This window comes from Eucyclogobius newberryi, unplaced genomic scaffold (assembly GCF_026437365.1).
Source record: "Eucyclogobius newberryi isolate DKJ021-1_F unplaced genomic scaffold, fEucNew1.0.hap1 SCAF_3, whole genome shotgun sequence".
NCBI lineage: Eukaryota > Metazoa > Chordata > Actinopteri > Gobiiformes > Gobiidae > Eucyclogobius > Eucyclogobius newberryi.
The window spans coordinates 16,575,135-16,593,563 of record NW_027315945.1 but is presented as its reverse complement, the minus strand read 5'-3'; the positions used below and the strand labels follow the sequence as shown (position 1 = coordinate 16,593,563).

The 18,429-nt window shown below is 40.0% G+C and overlaps 1 protein-coding gene across 3 annotated transcripts in view; it reads right to left on the bottom strand.

Annotated features, from left to right (window-relative positions):
* The window catches only part of cdk14 (cyclin dependent kinase 14), a 245,850-nt gene that overhangs the window by 41,274 nt on the left and 186,147 nt on the right, over positions 1–18,429 (bottom strand). For all 3 annotated transcript variants that reach the window (XM_072460366.1, XM_072460365.1, XM_072460367.1), the window contains 2 exons: positions 17,904–18,043; positions 12,830–12,985 (listed from right to left, as the gene is read on the bottom strand). In XM_072460366.1, coding sequence (XP_072316467.1) covers positions 12,870–12,985; positions 17,904–18,043 — 256 coding nt within the window. In that variant the 3' untranslated portion in view covers positions 12,830–12,869. The remainder of the gene's footprint in view (positions 1–12,829; positions 12,986–17,903; positions 18,044–18,429) is intronic.

The following is an 18,429-nucleotide window of genomic DNA, read 5'->3' as shown; positions in this document are numbered from 1 at the left end:
AAACAGCAGCCTGTGTTTTGTATGGAGCAGCAGAGCTGTTCTCTCAGCATGAGGTCATGGTGCAAGAGGATGAAATAACCTAGTGCAACTTTCACTAAACCAGAACAATATCATGTTTCTGTTGACACTGGGTGTAGTGAGAGCAAATAGGTTTTATGTGGAAAATCACTCTTTATGGTCCTGATCTAAACCTTTAAGTCTAAAGGAAATAGTAAAGCAATTTTAAAGGAACCAGGAACGGCCTCAAAATGCAAAAATCCTCCAGTTAAAGTACTCCTGGCCAAGCTCAAGTAATGGAGATGAGTCCCCGGGCATAACCCACTTCTCCTGACAGTCCCAGCGGTAAGGATGGGTCAAATGCAGAGGACAACTTTGCCTACCGGATAAATAAAATATTGTTTGACTTCTGATTAACCACAATTTCCAATCCACTACTACAAATATTACTGTTACATTACACTTGTTAGCCTAAGTATACACATTTGCTACATGTCGTCCTTCACCTGTTTGTAGGACCATGAAACCAGTACAAACACCTCGACTCTCCCCAGAGGACCAGGCTTCTCTGCTTTAGATCCCATTAGCCCGGCCCTGCTCCACCCTTAGGCCAAAATGTCAGTGGCGTCATGGTAACAAGGCAAGGAGTGTGAAATTCCTTGATTAGACTTGGGCTCCCAAATTAATTCAGCTTTTGATTGATGATGACCCTGTGACCTCTGCGACACTCCCCCTTGGACTAACTTTATATATTTACAAAAGTACAACCGTGAGAGTGAAGGAATCATGCAAATTGTAGGAATAAGAAAATAGTACACTGGTGGTCAGACTGTGAAGTGGGGTACAAGGGGTGCTACTTGGGAGTCCATAGTTCAAGTAAAGATTTAGCATAGCAAATATTAAATGTCACATATTATGCATTGTTTGTATTGTTATTGACCTTTAAACATGCTCTTCAGAACCTTTGCATACAAAAACACTCATGACTATATCAGGCAGGCATTTCCCATATCTAGAACTGAGTCAGAGCTCTATCTACTGATTGCAGAGGGAATTACAAATGGGAGAAGAAAAAAAAACCTAGCTTGTACCCGACATGCTAATGCGGACATACAGTTGTAATAACGCCATTTGACTTTGTATGAGTCCGACAATGATGGACTTAAAAACAACGAAGATTTCAAAGCTCATGTATAAAAACATATGCATTATCCGTGTCATTTAAGTTCAATTCTTGTATATATGTGCTTTACAAGGTGGTCTTGGTTTGATGAAGATTAAGAATGGTCTGGAGTGCTACAACGAGGCCAGTTACGTCCCTGATTGGCATTACCGGGGCCTGATCCTGGAGCCAGGCCTGGGGATGAGCGTCTGGTGGCCGGGCCTTTCCCCACGGAGCCCAGCCAGGCACAGCCCGAACGAGTGACGTAGGGCCGTCCTCCTGTGAACCCACCACCTGCAGGAGGATCCGTAAGAGAGATTTGAGGTCTATCGGTCCTCTTTGGCTTGTAGGACTCCTGCGGCAGTTGTCAGGTAACGGTGGGCCAAGCGTACCACAGCTTGTGCTGTCGCAGAGCCAAAAACACGGGCCTGGGAGGAGTTTGGGGAGTCCATGGAGGAGGACTATCGTTTGGCCCCAAAGAAATTCTGGCAAACCGTCTGGAGCCTCAGGAGGGGGAAGCAGAGCTTTACCAACACCGTTCATGGTGCGGGCGGAGACCTGCTGAAATCGACGGAGGATGTCGTCGGATGGTGGAAGGAATACTTTGAGGACCTCCTTAATCCCACTGTCACATCTTACAAAAAGGAAGAACAGACTGAGGACTCAGAGGCTGACTCGTCCATCACCAAAGCTGAAGTCACTGAGGTTGTTGGCAAACTCCTCAGTGGCAGGGCTCCAGGGGTGGATGAGATCCACCCTGAGTACCTTAAATCTCTGGATGTTGTAGGACTGTCTTGGCTGACAAGTTCAATTCAATTTATTTTTGTAACGCCCAAAATCACAACAACGGTTGCCTTTGAGGGCCACAGTGAAAAACGAATTAAGCAATGTCTATGATGGCGGGAGTCGATGTTCCAGAGTCTTCTGTCCTTAGACCCTCCTTCTCGGCCAGGAAAAACTACAAGTCTCTGCAACATCACGTGGTGGTCGGAGTCAGAACCTCTGGACTGGCAGAAAGGGGTTGTGGTCCCTCTGTTCAAGAAGGGGGACCGGAGGGAGTTTGAGAGGGATCACACCTCTCAAACTCCCTGGTAAGATCTATTCCAGGGTACTGGAGAGCAGAATCCGACCGATAGTCAATCTGGAGAAGGCTTTCGACCGCGTCCTTCGCGGTGTCCTTTGGACCCGGACCTGCAGCACACACTGAGACGGTTTGCAGCAGAGTGTGAAGCGGCTGGGATCAAAATCACTACCTCCAAATCAGAGGCCATGGTTCTCAACCGGAAAAAGGTGGCTTGCCCTCTCAAGGTGAGTTTAAGTATCTCGGGGTCTTGTTCACGCGTGAGGGAAAAATGGAACGTTATATTGACAGGCGGATCGGTGCAGCAGTGACGCCGTCGCTGCATTGGACTGTTGTGGTGAAGAAGGAGCTGAGTTGAAAGACAAGGCTCTCGATTTACCGGACAATCTACGTTCCTAACCTCACCTATGGTCATGAGCAAGGACAGGATCGCGGATACAAGCGGTCAAAATGAGTTTCCTCTGCAGGGTGGCTGGGTGCTCCCTTAGAGCTCGGAATAGAGCTGCTGCTCCTCCACGTCCAGAGGAGCCAGCTGAGGTGGCTCGGGCATCTGTTATGGATGCCTCCTTGGCGCCTCCCCAGGAGTTTTGGGCATGTTCCACCTGGAAGTGGCCCAGGGGAAGACCCAGGGCACGCTGGAGGGAGAGTTGGAGGAAGTGTTTGGGGAGAGGGAAGTCTGGGAGTCCCTGCTTAGACTACTGCCCCCGTGACTCAGCCCCTGTTTTATTATCACTTTGGTCTTTTAATCGGTCACAAGCCTTTTCATTAGTTTATTTTAATATGAAAATCTAAAATAGTGACAACACTAGACATGGTTTAGTCCAACATTAGGCTCATTATAGCCCATTAGAATATAAATTCCCATTCAATTTTGCCCCAAATTTTGAACTAAATGTAAGCTGCTTATATCTTGTATAATATCATTTTCTGGTGGGCCCCAGATTTCCTTTTAACACAAATGTCCCTCAGTTTTTACAGTTGGCCTTTTGCTTCTGCGCAATTGGGAGGACAAAAGTAGCACTGTTTTCATGCCAGCGTTTCCAGAGCAGCTCCTCAATGTGATTTGTAGGGCAATATGCACTGGGAGTACAAGGAAGTCTGACACTCATACGCACGTACGTGAAGGTCTTTTTGAATATTTTCTTAATTAAAACTATGGATTTGAACCATATTTACGAATGAACAGGGACTCTTCTCATAGGAATGTACATTATTGGCCTCAAATGGGTGACGTGCTTGTTATTTGGTTTAAGTTGTGGCGCTTGATTAAAGAACCAACATCAAAGCTCCTTTATATACTACTGCCCAACTTGTAACCTCTTTTCTACGAAGAGGAAGAACAACTTCGACAAATTCCTTCTTATAATCACATTTTCAAATCAAGAAATCCAATTCATTGCGAGGGCAACAAGGGCTAACACATTAAATGAACAACTCTGGTGCTAATACGGAGAAAGACGTCAATCTAGCTAAACTCTTATTTACAGCGGTGCCTAAATGAATAATGCATGTTAATAATGTTTTATAGTTAGAAATAAATTGAGTCTTTAATTGGAAATACAGAGATATCAATATAAGTGTAAAAGGTCAGATGCCAGACAAGCGGCCGATGGAACAACTAAAGATTTAAGAATATACAGTATAATGCTGTTAGAAAGTTTGTAATCTTCACTTGACACAAATTCCCTAGAAGCGTCTGAACTCTGACAAAAAACAGAGACTGAAAAGCCCGTAGAGAGTATGAAATAATGTAAAATCTCTCCACTCATTATCACAGTTTTTTCTTATTGTCGCCTGATAAAGTTAAAGTCATTACACTTGATTTGACACTAATTCGGCGAGGTGCTGCTGGCTGGTACACAAACACGCTAGAGAGAGAGTGAGAGAAAGAGAGAAAGTGAGGGAGAGAGAGAGAGAGAGAGAGAGAGAGCGAGCGAGCGAGAAAGAGACTCATTAGGGAGAGCCATATGGTGGAAGTTACAGCCCATTATCACACAGCTCTCAGTGTTGTGCAGTTTTGTTCACAGCTTTCCACAAACTGACTTTTCGTTTGAGCATTTGACAGTCACAACAATCTGGCAAATATGGCTTATTAGTCACTCTTTTCACTTATCACCGTTGTAGTAAATATATAGGGGAGTTGCAGTCTATTAGCGGAAATAGGCGAACATATAAGTCGTCATCAAATATTTTGCTTTTGTTGCTTTGACGACGTGAAAAAAATTTAATATTGAGTAGCGTTTAAAAGAAAACAAAAAATGAATAAAATAACAGGCTTGAAAAAGAGGTTATTACACAAAAAAAAAGAGAGTAACAAGGGTATTAACTGCATTTTTTGGTGTGATACTTGAACCTCAACCATGGCACATTACTCGCCATAATATAATGTTATCGAGAGAAAGTATTGTCAATAAATGTTTCTGCCGTCATCTGTTTCTATTTGATTAATATGTCAATCCAATGATAACATTAGAATTGTTTTTTGTGTGTGATTGTTTGATGAAAAATGTCGACAAAAAGACTCTCTAATAATAAGACGTCCTTTACATTTTTAACAATAGACTATTTCACTTAACATTCAATCATTCAACATCTTACAGAATATTCCTTCTGGAGGGAGTTACAAGCAGATTATGATGAGGTTATGTCAGGACAGTGATAAAAACAAACATTTAAACATCCTTCATACACAGGGCTTTTGTAACCATGTCGATAGTGAAGTTGGAATGTCAGATTATAGTGCCAGGGCATAGGGCTGGAGGGAATGGGGTTAGTGTAGGAGAATGACACAGTCTTCTGCACTGAGGGTGAGCAGGGAATGATAAGAAGTGGAGATGAAAAGCATGGAGCCCTGTAGCGCATTTTAATTTTCACTGCATCCAGCCAACTCTCGGGTAATACTCAAAGACAAGCAGTACAAACAGGCTACACCACATTTTACGTACTCTGAATGCAAAAAGTTTTCAAAATGATACTGCATATTTTGAAGTAGAGGGCTCATCTACAAATGCGTCAGATAAAAACATCAGATGAATGGTATACATTGCAAAATTATACATAAACATTGTCAATCCTGTCTTTAACGACTGGTCAAATGTGTTTTTCTAGTGTAACTCAAAACTTAAGCAAGAGAAAATAAATAAAAGTGGCCAATACCATTTGCTTTGTTTCACTGGACAAATACTTACAAAAATGTTATCTACAGATATCACATACTTTTCCACAGATTATACATTTTGATGTAAAATATCAAAATATATATTAACCAAAGCAAAAATCAATATAGCAACAACAACAGATAATACAATTATTAGATATAAATTTAAATGAACCTTGGTTTAGTCTCGGTTTTTATTGTTACCGAGTTTGACTTATAAATTAGGCCATGAACATATTTATTATAATATAACAGAGTATAAAGTATAGTGCATCCGGAAGGTATTGTGCTTTTTAATACATTCTTTCAAGTTGCCATTATGGGGTATTGTTTGTAGAATTTTGAGGAAAATGTATTTTTGGAATAAGGCTGTAACATAACAAATGTGATTGTGACTGTATATTCAAATATATCAATATTGCAATGAGTTCCATTATTGTGCAAGGGATCAAAGTATCGTGCTAATTTCTGGGTGTAGCCTTACTCCTCATATTCTAGAAAAATTAACATCTGGTCTCTCCCTCTCCACTCGGATAAAATGAATGGTAAGCCCACTTCACTGGCAGCTGCTGGATCTGGAGCTTATGAAGGAGCCTAGAACCAGCTGGTTTGACTGAAGGTTCTCCACTTCTCAAGGATACGCCCGCGGTTATCCTCCTCTACCCCATCCTCTACTGATCCCCCTAAGGCTCGCAGCGGGAAAGTGCTTCAAATCACTTTGTCCTCTAGCTCCAAAAAGTTTCTGACAGGTCGTTTGGTGGACCGCACAAATCTTTTCTTTCCTCCCGTTGAGCCCCCAAAATAGTCCTCCTTTCTCTGGTGTTGACTTTGGAAGTTTTGGACACAGCGGCGAAGAGCCTAAGGGACACGGAATTCTTTGAGTTTTGAAACAGATTTGACGGTTCGCTCCAAGAGTAAAAGGTTGGTGTGTGTGTGGAGTGCGACAGATGGAGGGTACCTTTGCAGTTAAGAGGGACTTAAAAGTAGGGCTGTGTGAAGAAGAAAAATCACTTTTATTTCTCATGTTAACAGATCACAAATTTTGATTCGATCTTATTTTGTCCTATTAATGACAAATAACATTTTCAACATTCATTTCTTGAAGATAAACTAGACTGACTTTTAATCATTGCCAATTAAAAACAAAAAAAACTTTCCTTCCTTCATTCGTTCTTCCTTCAAAGTGTAAACTCCAAACCACATGCTTTTATTGACAGAGGATCAGTTGTTGACCTCGCCATTAAGCAGTCCCAAGGAAATCATTGACAGTAAGAAATTAATGATTAAATTTACTTAGATTTAAATTCAAATTGTATTAATTGCACAGCCCTAAATCAAATCAAAGGTACTGCATCACTTCTTCTATTGCAAGGCAAAGTGAGGGAATTTGATTGGTGTTATGATTTAAACAAGTGTCCTGAATGTATATGGACTTTAGAGGCACTAAATATGCAACAATCTGATGGGGAGACCGCAAAATAATATAATTAATTAACTCCAACGATGGAAATGATTGATGAAGGAAATAGATGACAGGGACAGAACTATCAGTCCAGGACTGGGCTGAAATATATAAATATGAACAAAATATATATAAATATGGATTTTGCATGGTAACAGATACTATTATTGGATCGGTAAAGACAAATTCAAAGTGATAAATACCCAGTTACTGGCACAGATGTGACGGTTTGGTGAGAATGCAGCGGCCTGTGTGACTGGACCGGGATAAACTGGTGAGGACAGAAGGCTGTACCTCGGCTGCTGCAGTGCTTATCTTCAAAGTGACACAGGGAGAGAGCGTACTGGGCTCAAAACAACTGCACCTGTCTGAAGCAGGGGCCAGGTGAGCTCAACATCAGCAACAGGACTGACTACAACTACCAAGAAAAAGGGGTATGGGATCAATTAAAACAGTTCATCAATAATAACACATTTACCAATTTGGATGGTTTTGACTCATAGTTTTAAATACATTTTTGCTGATATTTCACAACTCAGAGCCAATATTTCAGGACCAATATTAAGGACAAATTTTGATGATTTTCCCCAAAAAGATATGTTTTGACTAAAAAAATATCCTCACAACTCTTTAGAACTCTACCCAAGAACCCAAGAACTCTACATTCTTGGACAATAGTGATTTAGCATTGAGATTTGACACTTCTTACCTGACCTCGATCTAGGTTCTGACACACTTCTAGTTGCAGAGGTTCAAACACTGGGATGTTAAATGAAAATAATCCTTAAATCCCACTGGGCATGAGCAACAAGCGTTCCCTGTGCAGCTTCACAGTTTAATTTGTGAGCTGTCTGTGTACTGTGGACGCTGTGTGCGCTCAGTCAGAATACATAACAATGCATGAAACATTGATTCAATCAGGGAGCAACAAGAAACATGAAAGAGGCAAATCAACAGCACTTCAGTCAAACAAACAAGACCAAACATCTCAGAGCAGTGTTGTGCATGTATAAAGAGCTGAACTACCCACTGGAACTTCTGATAATTCCTTTTCAAATGCAAGAACTGTTTTGGACGTTTGTGTGAAGTACGCTGCAACTTAGAGAAACACAAAAGTTTATTCCTCTCTGTTTAAATTTTCTTTTCTTTTTTTCAAGAGAGTAAAGTTATAACTGCAGTGATGTTGATACCCATACTTCTTGTTCCGTGATATAGAATAAGAGTATTCCTTGTTTTCTAAAGTAGAATAGTTTGAGTTTCTTCCTCATCAGACAATAGGTAAAAGATGATGTAATAACCTTGACATGTTTCACCGGAAACGGCTGTTTGTCAGAAACATCGTCTGACCCTTCAGACGAAGACGAAAGTTACAGTGGAGACATGTCAAGGTAGTTACATCATCTCTTACCTATATCCCCTGTCTGATATAGAAGAAACAACTAAACCGTTCTTGATCTCATTTTGGATTATGCTCCAGTCAGAAGACCGATCATCAGAAGAGGTTTGGTTTGTCCATTGCAAAAAGGATGTGACAACTAAAAGGCAAAGTATCTTATCCAAACCGTCCCTGAAAAACTATATATTTATACTTTCAAAGGAGTGAATAAACAATATAATATGACATTCCATTAGTTTTTTGGAGAGATGCAGAACTAGAAGATTAAGTTTGTTATTGAACAATAAAAAACTTTACAAATGTCATATGTTAAGAACAATGTGATATGTCTGCACTTTTTTAGCTCAGTATATGGTCCTATCATGTTTTAAGCAATACTTAAACTCTAGCAAAGACATTTAAAGTCATATTTTTGCTTGTGTCTGATAAATTGGCCTAATATTGCCCCAAGAACATCGAGCTTTCTTCCGATACCGACCCCTATTTCGAACACAAACGAAAAAAAATACATAAAACCGTCTTCAACCTCTGTTCATGTTGTTCAAAGTCTCAGGTAAAACTGTGAGAAAGTTGTCTGGAGATTTGACGCTAGAACCATCTTCCGTTTGAAAACCCACAACAGTCCGAGCGAGTGGATTGACAGGGTGAGTGGTTGCCTGTGTGAACCCCGGCCTTGCGTCAGCTAATCTGGTGAATAATGCAAAATCATGAATAAACATCACGCCGAGTTGCACAGTATAGAGAAGACCTGCCTTTATTCCCCCCTCTCCATCTTCCCGCCTTTTCTCTTTTCCACAAAAAAAAAAGCTCCTTCCTTCCCAGGCCCAATCAAACACTCCCACTATTTCCCCTCTCCTCTCCCTCTCTCTCTTCTCCTTTCTTCGGCCCAGTCTGACACACATTGTAGTGGACGAGGAACAGGGAAAAGAAGCCTATATGAGCTCAATGGCAGCCCGGTTCTCCCTCAAAGCCAGCACAAAGCCTGCCCACTGGGAATAGGCCCACAAAAGGCAAGGGGCTGCACTTTTCTTTTGCTCGGCCGCGTCTGAAGCGTCCTGCCCGCTCCACCTCCTATAAATAATACAACGAGCCACAACAAAAAGAGGAACAGAAAGAAAAACACTGGCACTGCCTCGGTCTGTGCGTGCGAGGTGCTGGTCCTTTATCCCATTCGAGCTGTTTCTTTCTCGTCTAGTCACAAAAATGCACCAAGCGAAGCATCTATAAGCAGACAACATTCAACTTTCATCGGCAATTGATGGATAGATCACATAAAGTTCCTGCAGCTCTCTTATTGCTGGGTTTCAGACGACATCACAAACTTCTATACGTCAATCATATTTCATATAGCTGGGGGAAGCTGAAATGAATATTGTTTAAATTCAGTTTTTTTCCCCCTCCTTTTAGATGTTTCATGCCAAATGTAATGTAAAAGAGAACTCTGGCCCTTGTCTGGAAGTCATCACATTCTAGAATCTGAAAACAAACAATTCAAGATTTCATTTCAGATGCATTTATTGTTTGTTTTGTATTAATTGTTCAACAAGTTAAATTTTTTTTAATATACGTTTAAGGATATGTTTACTTCCTTTATAAGTTAAATAGATGCCAAAACGTTCAGTTCAATGTAGACCAGATATTTGCTGCAGTCAAGGAAAAGATACAGCAGCTTTAGGATCAGAACTACTACCGGTACTTCTACTACTAACGTAAAAATGACAAATGAACAAACCTTATCTTCATAATATCATGTGACTGTTCTTTATAACCTGTTTCTATTGCTGTGCTGACTGTACCCAGGTTGTTCTTTATATTGCAAATAGAAAAATGAGTGCTCATACAGCGCTATCTTACAGCGCTATCTTGCAAGCTCTTGTCTCTATGTCAGTGGCATTATGTGTGAAAGTGGATGTATGTATGAAGATTAGCATGCTCAGCTCGGCCCCCTCCCTCCGCTCGCCCTGCTCTTGTCCAGTCCAGGACAAAGGAGCTGGTCTCATTGTAAAAGCAGCAGCTGAGAGGACACAGCGTCTCAGTGGGGTGACTTCCACTGGACACAGCCTCACAGATCAACACACACTTATGTCAAATGTTTAGTGCCACAGCAAATACAGACGGGAGGTTGCATTTACTTTAGGGTATGTATGGCTGCAAGATATATCACAAGCACTGTAATCGTTTAGCTAACACAATTTCCTTTGCAAACGAATTAACTTAAAAAAATATGGCTAACATTTTAAGGTTGGACCTCTACAAAGGTTCTGCAATGCACAGGAGTCTGGTATTAGATTAGCAGTTCATGTCCAGTCTTCTCTCATAGGTTGATGTTCCTGGACATGTTTAAAATCAGAATCCTACAACCAGAACAGAAACTGCAAATCGAATCATTATCGCAATGCTTGTCAAAAATGCATATATATTTTTTACAAACTGCCTGTCAAAAATAAATGATTACATAGATACCAATCGTTTCAATATCAAGACTTTTCCAGAGTATATTAATAATTGTGGAATTTGAATATAAAGATTGTTTAAGCATATTCATTCTTTGAACACTTTAACATATTAGTATATATATACTATACTATATATAGTAGTTTTTTTTGTAAATATTTCACAATGTGTAAAGATTTGGGGAGGGAAATGTAGCTTGTCCTTACAGTATTATTCTTACTATTGTTATTAAAAAATGTTTGGCCATTCATACAGCATAAACACATATTTTGTGTTAGTTTGGATTACTTTTTCTAGGCCATCCACCTCAAAACATATAGAGGAATAAAGTAAAGTATATTAATTTTGGACATTTGCAAATAAAAAGTGCCATGTGTTTGCACCTGTCACTAATGATGTATCTAATCTTCCAAGCGCAGTGCAATGTGTAGCCAGAGTCCATCATTAGAACCACCATTATCTCCGCGCTTGACCTCTGCCCCTCTTATTACATGCAAATAGGCCTGCTTTATGTGCACCCAAAATGAGACCCCCACTCAGAGAGAAAGGGGTGCCCTGGCTGTGCCCTCAAAGACATTTCTCCATCTATCAGCCATTCTGTGTGTCAATGCAGACTACGGATCTCATGATGTCAGCATTCAAAAGAGACTATGCAGGAGGATTGGAAGCAAATAATTAAGAGAGTTTGTACCAGGGACTTCAAAACGGGCGGTTAATGGACCAGGGTTTTGCTCTTGAATGGGCCCAGAGGACGCACTATATGTTTGACTAATTTGAACTGCAGCGATTTCAAACAAGGAGTGCTTTACAAACCTGTGAAGTGTGTTTGACTAGCTGAGCTTATGTTAAAGTTGCACTATGAAACTTTCCTGGTTGTCTTCATGTAATTAATCTGGCATTTAACTTACAATCTGTCTCCATGGAGATAAGTCAGGCCTGAATGAAGGTCAGATCTGTATTGAGATGACTCTGATTGCTAAAATGCACCATGGATAAGCAGAAGGTCATACTGTGGAACGTTCCAGGCAAAACGAGAACATTTCCATCAAGAAGCAGGTGGAAAACCCTTCTCCATTATATTATGGTCTGCATTCCTTCAATAGAAATACAGAATCCATTGTAAAATTACTACTACTAAAATGCAGTCAATGTTTACTCAAATAAAGTTAATGTGATTATATTCACGTTTTTACCAAAAATATATTGCCAAGTCTCAGTTTGGTGAAGTTAATGATAGTACTTCAACACACTAGAGGTAATTCCACAACTGTTACAACTACTGTAAACAAGGGCCAAAACGCAACTATTTTACACAATCATTTAGATTTGACAAATTAAACAATATGACGAGACCTTTATTTAGTTATGTTACTGGTGTGTAGTTACTGTAATGTGTAGAAATGTTTTTCACTACTAATGAGCTAAAAAGTGTCAGTTTTCTTCAAACGGCTGCTTTAGTGAGAAAACCTTTTCTTTATCAAACATATTTCCAACACAGAAATGGGTGGTTGGATATGAAAACATAACATTTACTTTCATGCATCAAATTCTGAAAATATGGAAGAAAGTAGTTGCCAAAAAAATATGCATAAAAGAAAATCTTTTTTTAACAGCTAAAGCAAGATTTATAATGACATGAAAATGTATTTTAATCAACAAATTAAACTCAAAAATGCACATATGCAAGTCTTAGGTATTGCGAGATAAAAGGGTAACCGGTACTTACAAACGTCTCATTCTAGCATTCAGCATTTTCTCAAGTTAACAACTTTCCATCAACGCATCCAGACAGAAATAACTCTTCACATTTGATTAAAAGCCGTTGTGTATTTACTTTGCTCCACTTGCAGCACACGGTAACCATAAATCCACCGACTATAAACAGAATCTTATTTCAAAAAGTCCTTCCAAAAAAAGCAAAACAAATAATTACAAGTTTTGAAGTCGCACCAACGCATCCAAAACACACACCAGCGACAGCCAAAGTTTCCCCCCAAAAATAACAGCTTTCTTTCTGTCAACTCTTCTCTCGCTCAATCTCTTTGTTTGCCTCATTTGAACATGTAAAGCAGTGCTGTGGAGTTGCTGGGCTGTTGTTGGCGCGGTAACGAGCCCCGTACCTGTCAGGCGGTCGGGGATGAGCAGGATTCCGCCCCTGGGTCAGTGTTTGGTGCTGGAGGGGGCCTTCCCGTGACTGTTCCTCCTGGCACACACCTGGATGCTGTCTCCGCTCTCCGTCTGCAGCTTGACATTTGGTACGGTGAAGATAGAAGACACTGCGAGGCAAAAAAAAAAAAAGACGAAAGATTATTACAGTATGTCAAATGATGAAATGTAAAACACAGAAATATATTGTTACATATGGAGGACTGTTAAATGCATGTTTTGGGGGCTTGTTTGCAGCACTGGGGAGATATTGGAACATGTTGCATCATTACACTGGCATACTTGAGGTTGCAGAGACATAGACTTCGCTGATAATTTGACGACGGAGAGGTGGAGGGGCTTTGAAAAACATGTGTGGACACTTTTGTTAGGGGGAAAATACACAGTATGATTTGATGTGGTGGGGTTTAACAGTAACTTACTTTTGTCATTGTTGGATGTTAAAAAATCTGATTTATTTCAGCAAACAAATGCAACACATTTGAACCCACAACCCAAAATATCAAAGACAAGGATTTAGTGTATACAAACTAGAGCACCCCCACGTTCAGAGCGCGCTAGACATTCAGAGCATGTCCTTGAGGTGCCCTTGAACGCTGCGAGTTGGAAGCAGAAGGAAATGGAGTGACAAAAAGGCAATAGCTGTAACGTACAATTCTACTGGTTTAAAAATGGCAGTGCAGTCACTATTCGGGATGTCGTTAGCAGTTATAGGATTCAGCATAACAAAGAACATATAATCCTTCTGGTTTTATTGCAAATTTGTTTTAGTCATATGATCTGGCATCCAAAAGGGATGCCAGATCTTAAGTAAAATATTTTGCTAATGTCTAATAGTTTTTGTAATTGTAGCAGTGCATATGACTTGTTCTGTACCGAATACTACAAAATGTGCTCTTTCTAAATTGGGAATAAATCAGCATTAAACTTCATCGGTTATATTGATACTTGATTTCAACAAGTTCATATTTGCACACACATGTTTATAGTATACATATTTACAGCCTTTAAGACTATATAAAATTACCAATGTGTGTTATTTGCCTGTATTGCAAAGTAGCAAATATGTATTGGTAAAATGTACATTACAATAATCATCACCAGAACATACTTTAAATCCTACATATGAAAAGGATACATGTTGCATTTTTGCTTTACAGGAAACTGCACAAAACATGGTCTACTATATTTTCTACTATTGAGCTAAATGAATGAACTTAAGTGAACTCAATTCAAGAACACTTTTCAACTTCTTTCTGCACTCATCCCTTTCCTCCATTGAACTGCTGTATCCAAACACTGTCCATTGTCCCTAATAAACACATGAATCCTGAGAGAGCTTAATTTTGCCCTTTCCGTTCCTCTCCCCTCACTGTCGGACGCCCACATACTCGCTCAAATCAAATTAAAAATATCACCATCTGATCCGTGCAGTAACAGCGACCTCAGGAGCCTCATTGTCTTGTATAATTCTGCTTTTGTGCTCTGTAATCTGGCCTGCCATTGTCTGGATTAATCCATAACACACGGGAGAATAGGGCGCACAGTCGGTCGCTCAAAACATACTGTTAATCTGAGCCTGGATTGGCACGCTCCACAATGACTTCATCAAGGGTGACATTTTCTTTGGCCCCTGTACATTTATAGTGGGATCAAAAAAGTCTCAACTTTAAATTTGATTTGGTCGTTTCTTTATATTTTACATCGTAATAAACGTTAGCAGTGAGAAACAGAAAACGTGCTGCTGTGCGCGAGCCCAGAGTACGCAAGTATATTCAGTATTTGTAAGATCTTAAACAGCAACTGCTTGTATCCATGGAAATACTATTGCTTTGCCTAGAATGTAACACATTAATACTATCGTCAAGGAGACAAGCAGGTGATGCGACCACGGCCAGGTTAATGATAAGATCTGAGGAGAGGCGAGCCTTCAAAGTATCAAAACACATGTGATTGAAAATGTAAAATAGATCAGTTTGATACTATACTTGACCCCAGGAAAATCTCCATGGAGACAGGTAAGTGGCAAATTTCCTCACCAGAAAAAGTCATAGTGCAACCTTAAGCTCAAGTCCACTGATTATTGACAGTTACTAACAGTAGGAACTGCCATGATAATTGCCATATCGACATTCAATAAATAATTGATGGAACAGTACATTTTGGTGGCTCAGTATCTATCGTGTTTCTTTGCAATAGTGGGAATATTTTTGTTTTGTGTATTTGAGCTATGGATGGTTGAATAAGTACATTCTATCTAAAATGTGTTATTGAGGCTTACAAACAATGCAAAACAGTATATTATTGGTTTCAAACAAGCTCAAGATCGAACTCCGTCAGTATAGATTTAATAAGTCAACGTTACAGTATTTATCTTCTGTATTTATTTCGGTTTTGTTCCCCCATCCACACTTGGTGAACCTGTGTAAACGAATGGTAAAGGTAGGTCCAGCAGCGCGTCCTGACTCAGTGTGGTGCTATTTGCATAAACCGCCGCCAAATGCTCACCAAGCATTAATTAGCTACATCTTTATCTCCCATCCCGTGCTCATTTGCATAATTTTGACATTTTTTCCCCCCCTCACGCTGCAGCTGCTTAAAACACACGCACACTTATACACACACAACTCCCCGGTGTGTTTAGCCTCTGCCGTCCTAATTTTGTGCAACTATTTTAATGCCACTCAGCTGCATTGAGTTTGATAAAGGCAAAGGGAGAAGAAAGAGAGACAGACGGCGCAACGAAACATGACAAAAATCAAAAATGAGTCGCGGCTGTCGGCGCCGGTGACCGCTCTCACGTTCACGCGCATGAGCCAACCTGCTGAGCGCTGATAACAGAATTAATAGGACTGAATAATCCTAATCGCCGGGAATTAAAAGCGGAATAGTACAGTTAAAATGACGGTGGTGTCAGAGGCAGGTTAGCATAGGGAGCTAATGAATACAAGCTTAAAGGATTGGTGATGTATGGAAGTGTAACCTGTCAGTAATTTTAAACTTTGCTAAACACTGGCACGCCACCATAACCTCATTCTGTAGGATTAATTGAAATGTTGGCGAGGAGATTAAGTTCAGGGCTGGCACTTGCATGAAGTACTTCGAATTTTATGTAGTAAGTAAAAATATCATTGTTATGTAACACTATTCTACCTCCATGGAGACTGATGGAAGGTACATTTGTAAATGTATGTTAACAAAAATAAAATCTTGATTTGCTTGGAGCCTTTAAGAGGTAACTAAAGCCATCTGCAGTTCCTGAAAGGTCACTCTTGACTGTGATTGGTTAAATCCACCTGTCACTCACTAAATAGAATCACAGAAGCTGACAAATAGGAGTGGGTGGGGGAAAGTGTCAGTTTTTGCACATAGAGCTGCATTGAACTACATGGAGCCTGGCATGTGTGCTACTGCCTTAACCACTCGACCACCGCGCAGCACGGGAGGAGTATGTTTCATGACATTGCTTGGCATAGAATGGTCAACAGTATACTATTAAACTCAAGCAAGGTGGAAAGCAGGAGTTACAGGTCACAGTAAGAATATTGCATATATTTACAGCTAATTTTTGGAATATAATTATTTTTAGCTGGAACAAAGGCAAGATAAATGAGTGAAATGTCATACTCTAACATTCAACACAAAGGTGCATAAGCCGGTAGCAGATCCTACACCAGAAAGGTCAGATAGTGCACCTTTAAGTAGTGTGGGTTGTCCAAAATACATCTGTTATTTCAATGTTATCAACATCACCTGAATTGTTCAAAAAGTAATCAGTTGTGTGGCAATCACTCACAGCAACCCTCTTAATACTTCTTCAATGAATACTGCCACATTAGACACAACAAGGTAAGCACAACGGAAACGCACAGTCTATATGAATGTAGTCTAATTTGTAAGTACTTTTTGCAAGAGTAATTTAAACAAGACCTAAGATTTTTTGGCCCCTAAACTTCACTTAGAGAGAGACATTCAGCTTCTCTGGTATTCAAGGCATGGAGGTGAACCCACAACCACATGTGTAATGCCTTAAACCACTACACCACTGGTGAGCATTAGTTACTATATTTTCAATACAAAATTTGGTATAATATAATGTGAGAGGGATTTATCTGCTGACCCATATTTAGTGTGCAGATGCTGTGGGCTAATAACAAGTAAATCCAATGGAGAATCCAACAGAGAATGCAACGGAGCGTGATAGAGGGGCCAGCAGAGGTCCGGCCGGGCTTACTGTCCCACAGGCAGCTCTTTAATAACACAGTCTCTGCATGAGCAAAATAACCCCAGGACTGCAGAACTCAGACAGGAGAGGAGGGGGAGAGAAGGGGAGAGAGTTTTATTTCTGTTTTCTCCTCTGCTCCTCTGCTTCTCTCTGACAAAACAGGGACTGATGAAGAGATCTAAAGTTAACTATACAGGGATTTACAAAAAAACTATCTAAATTAAAAAAAACTTTCTACCCACTGTGAAATATATTTCAAGATACATTTTCAAGGTTGATAATTGTATTATCTTATTGTATTGTTATATTATCAGACGGATAGACATGGACTGGAAACTCCTTACATGAAACTAAATACATGCCAATCCAGCAATGTGAATACCATTGAGGTAAAATGTTTTCGAGACAATAGTATCCATCTAATATATAAGATTGTACCACAAGAATAATGGAATAATATATAAGTATTGACATTCGAGGTACAATCATTCACAAGTGACACATCTCGTCAGCACATGTCTCATGGTGGTGATCACATAATAAAATACTTTTTGGAGTTTATGGGGTGCAACTTTATATGTACCTTCTGTTCTGTTCCTGGTCCTCTTGACATTCAGTACATACATGCAATAAATTATAGCCATTTGGCTATAATATAAATTAGTTAACAACAGAATACTATTGTTTATGTTGGAATGATTTGGAAATACAAATCAACTTTCCTTGGATCCTACAGTACGTTCGGGAATATACAGTGTCTATTGATTTATCTGTTTCTATAATGTATGTGTTGTGCTCCGTACTGTCTTGCAGCTCCCAGAGCCGTGGAGGCAGGTTGGTGAAGTACTCGTGCTGGAGCGCTGCCTGAGCCGACAGCCGGTTCTTTGGGAAGCACTGGAGGAACCTAGAGGCCAACTCCTCAGCGTGGTCCACGTAGCCCAACCTGCAAACACAGACACACATCTACTGTCAACCTTTTGGCTTTGACTAAAACTTGGATTCAAAAGGAGAACTTTTAACATTAATTCTAAGTTACTTGAATGTGATGGAGACCCAGTGACAGAGGTCACAGTTTTCAATTTGGTACATTGTTTAGTCACTTTCCACACCGTCAGTCACTCGATATATTATATACATAAGGACAATATACATAAGGACAGAACAATACTATGAACAGGGAAAAGCAGGGTTCAAATAGCTTTGTGCCCTGCCTAAGGCCTGTAGTCAAGGAACAGGCCAGTCGTCTAACGGAAGAAGAAATATAGAATGCAACATTTTTGTGATCTCTTATAACACATCATCCATTTAAATGCTCAAAATGTCCTTTAG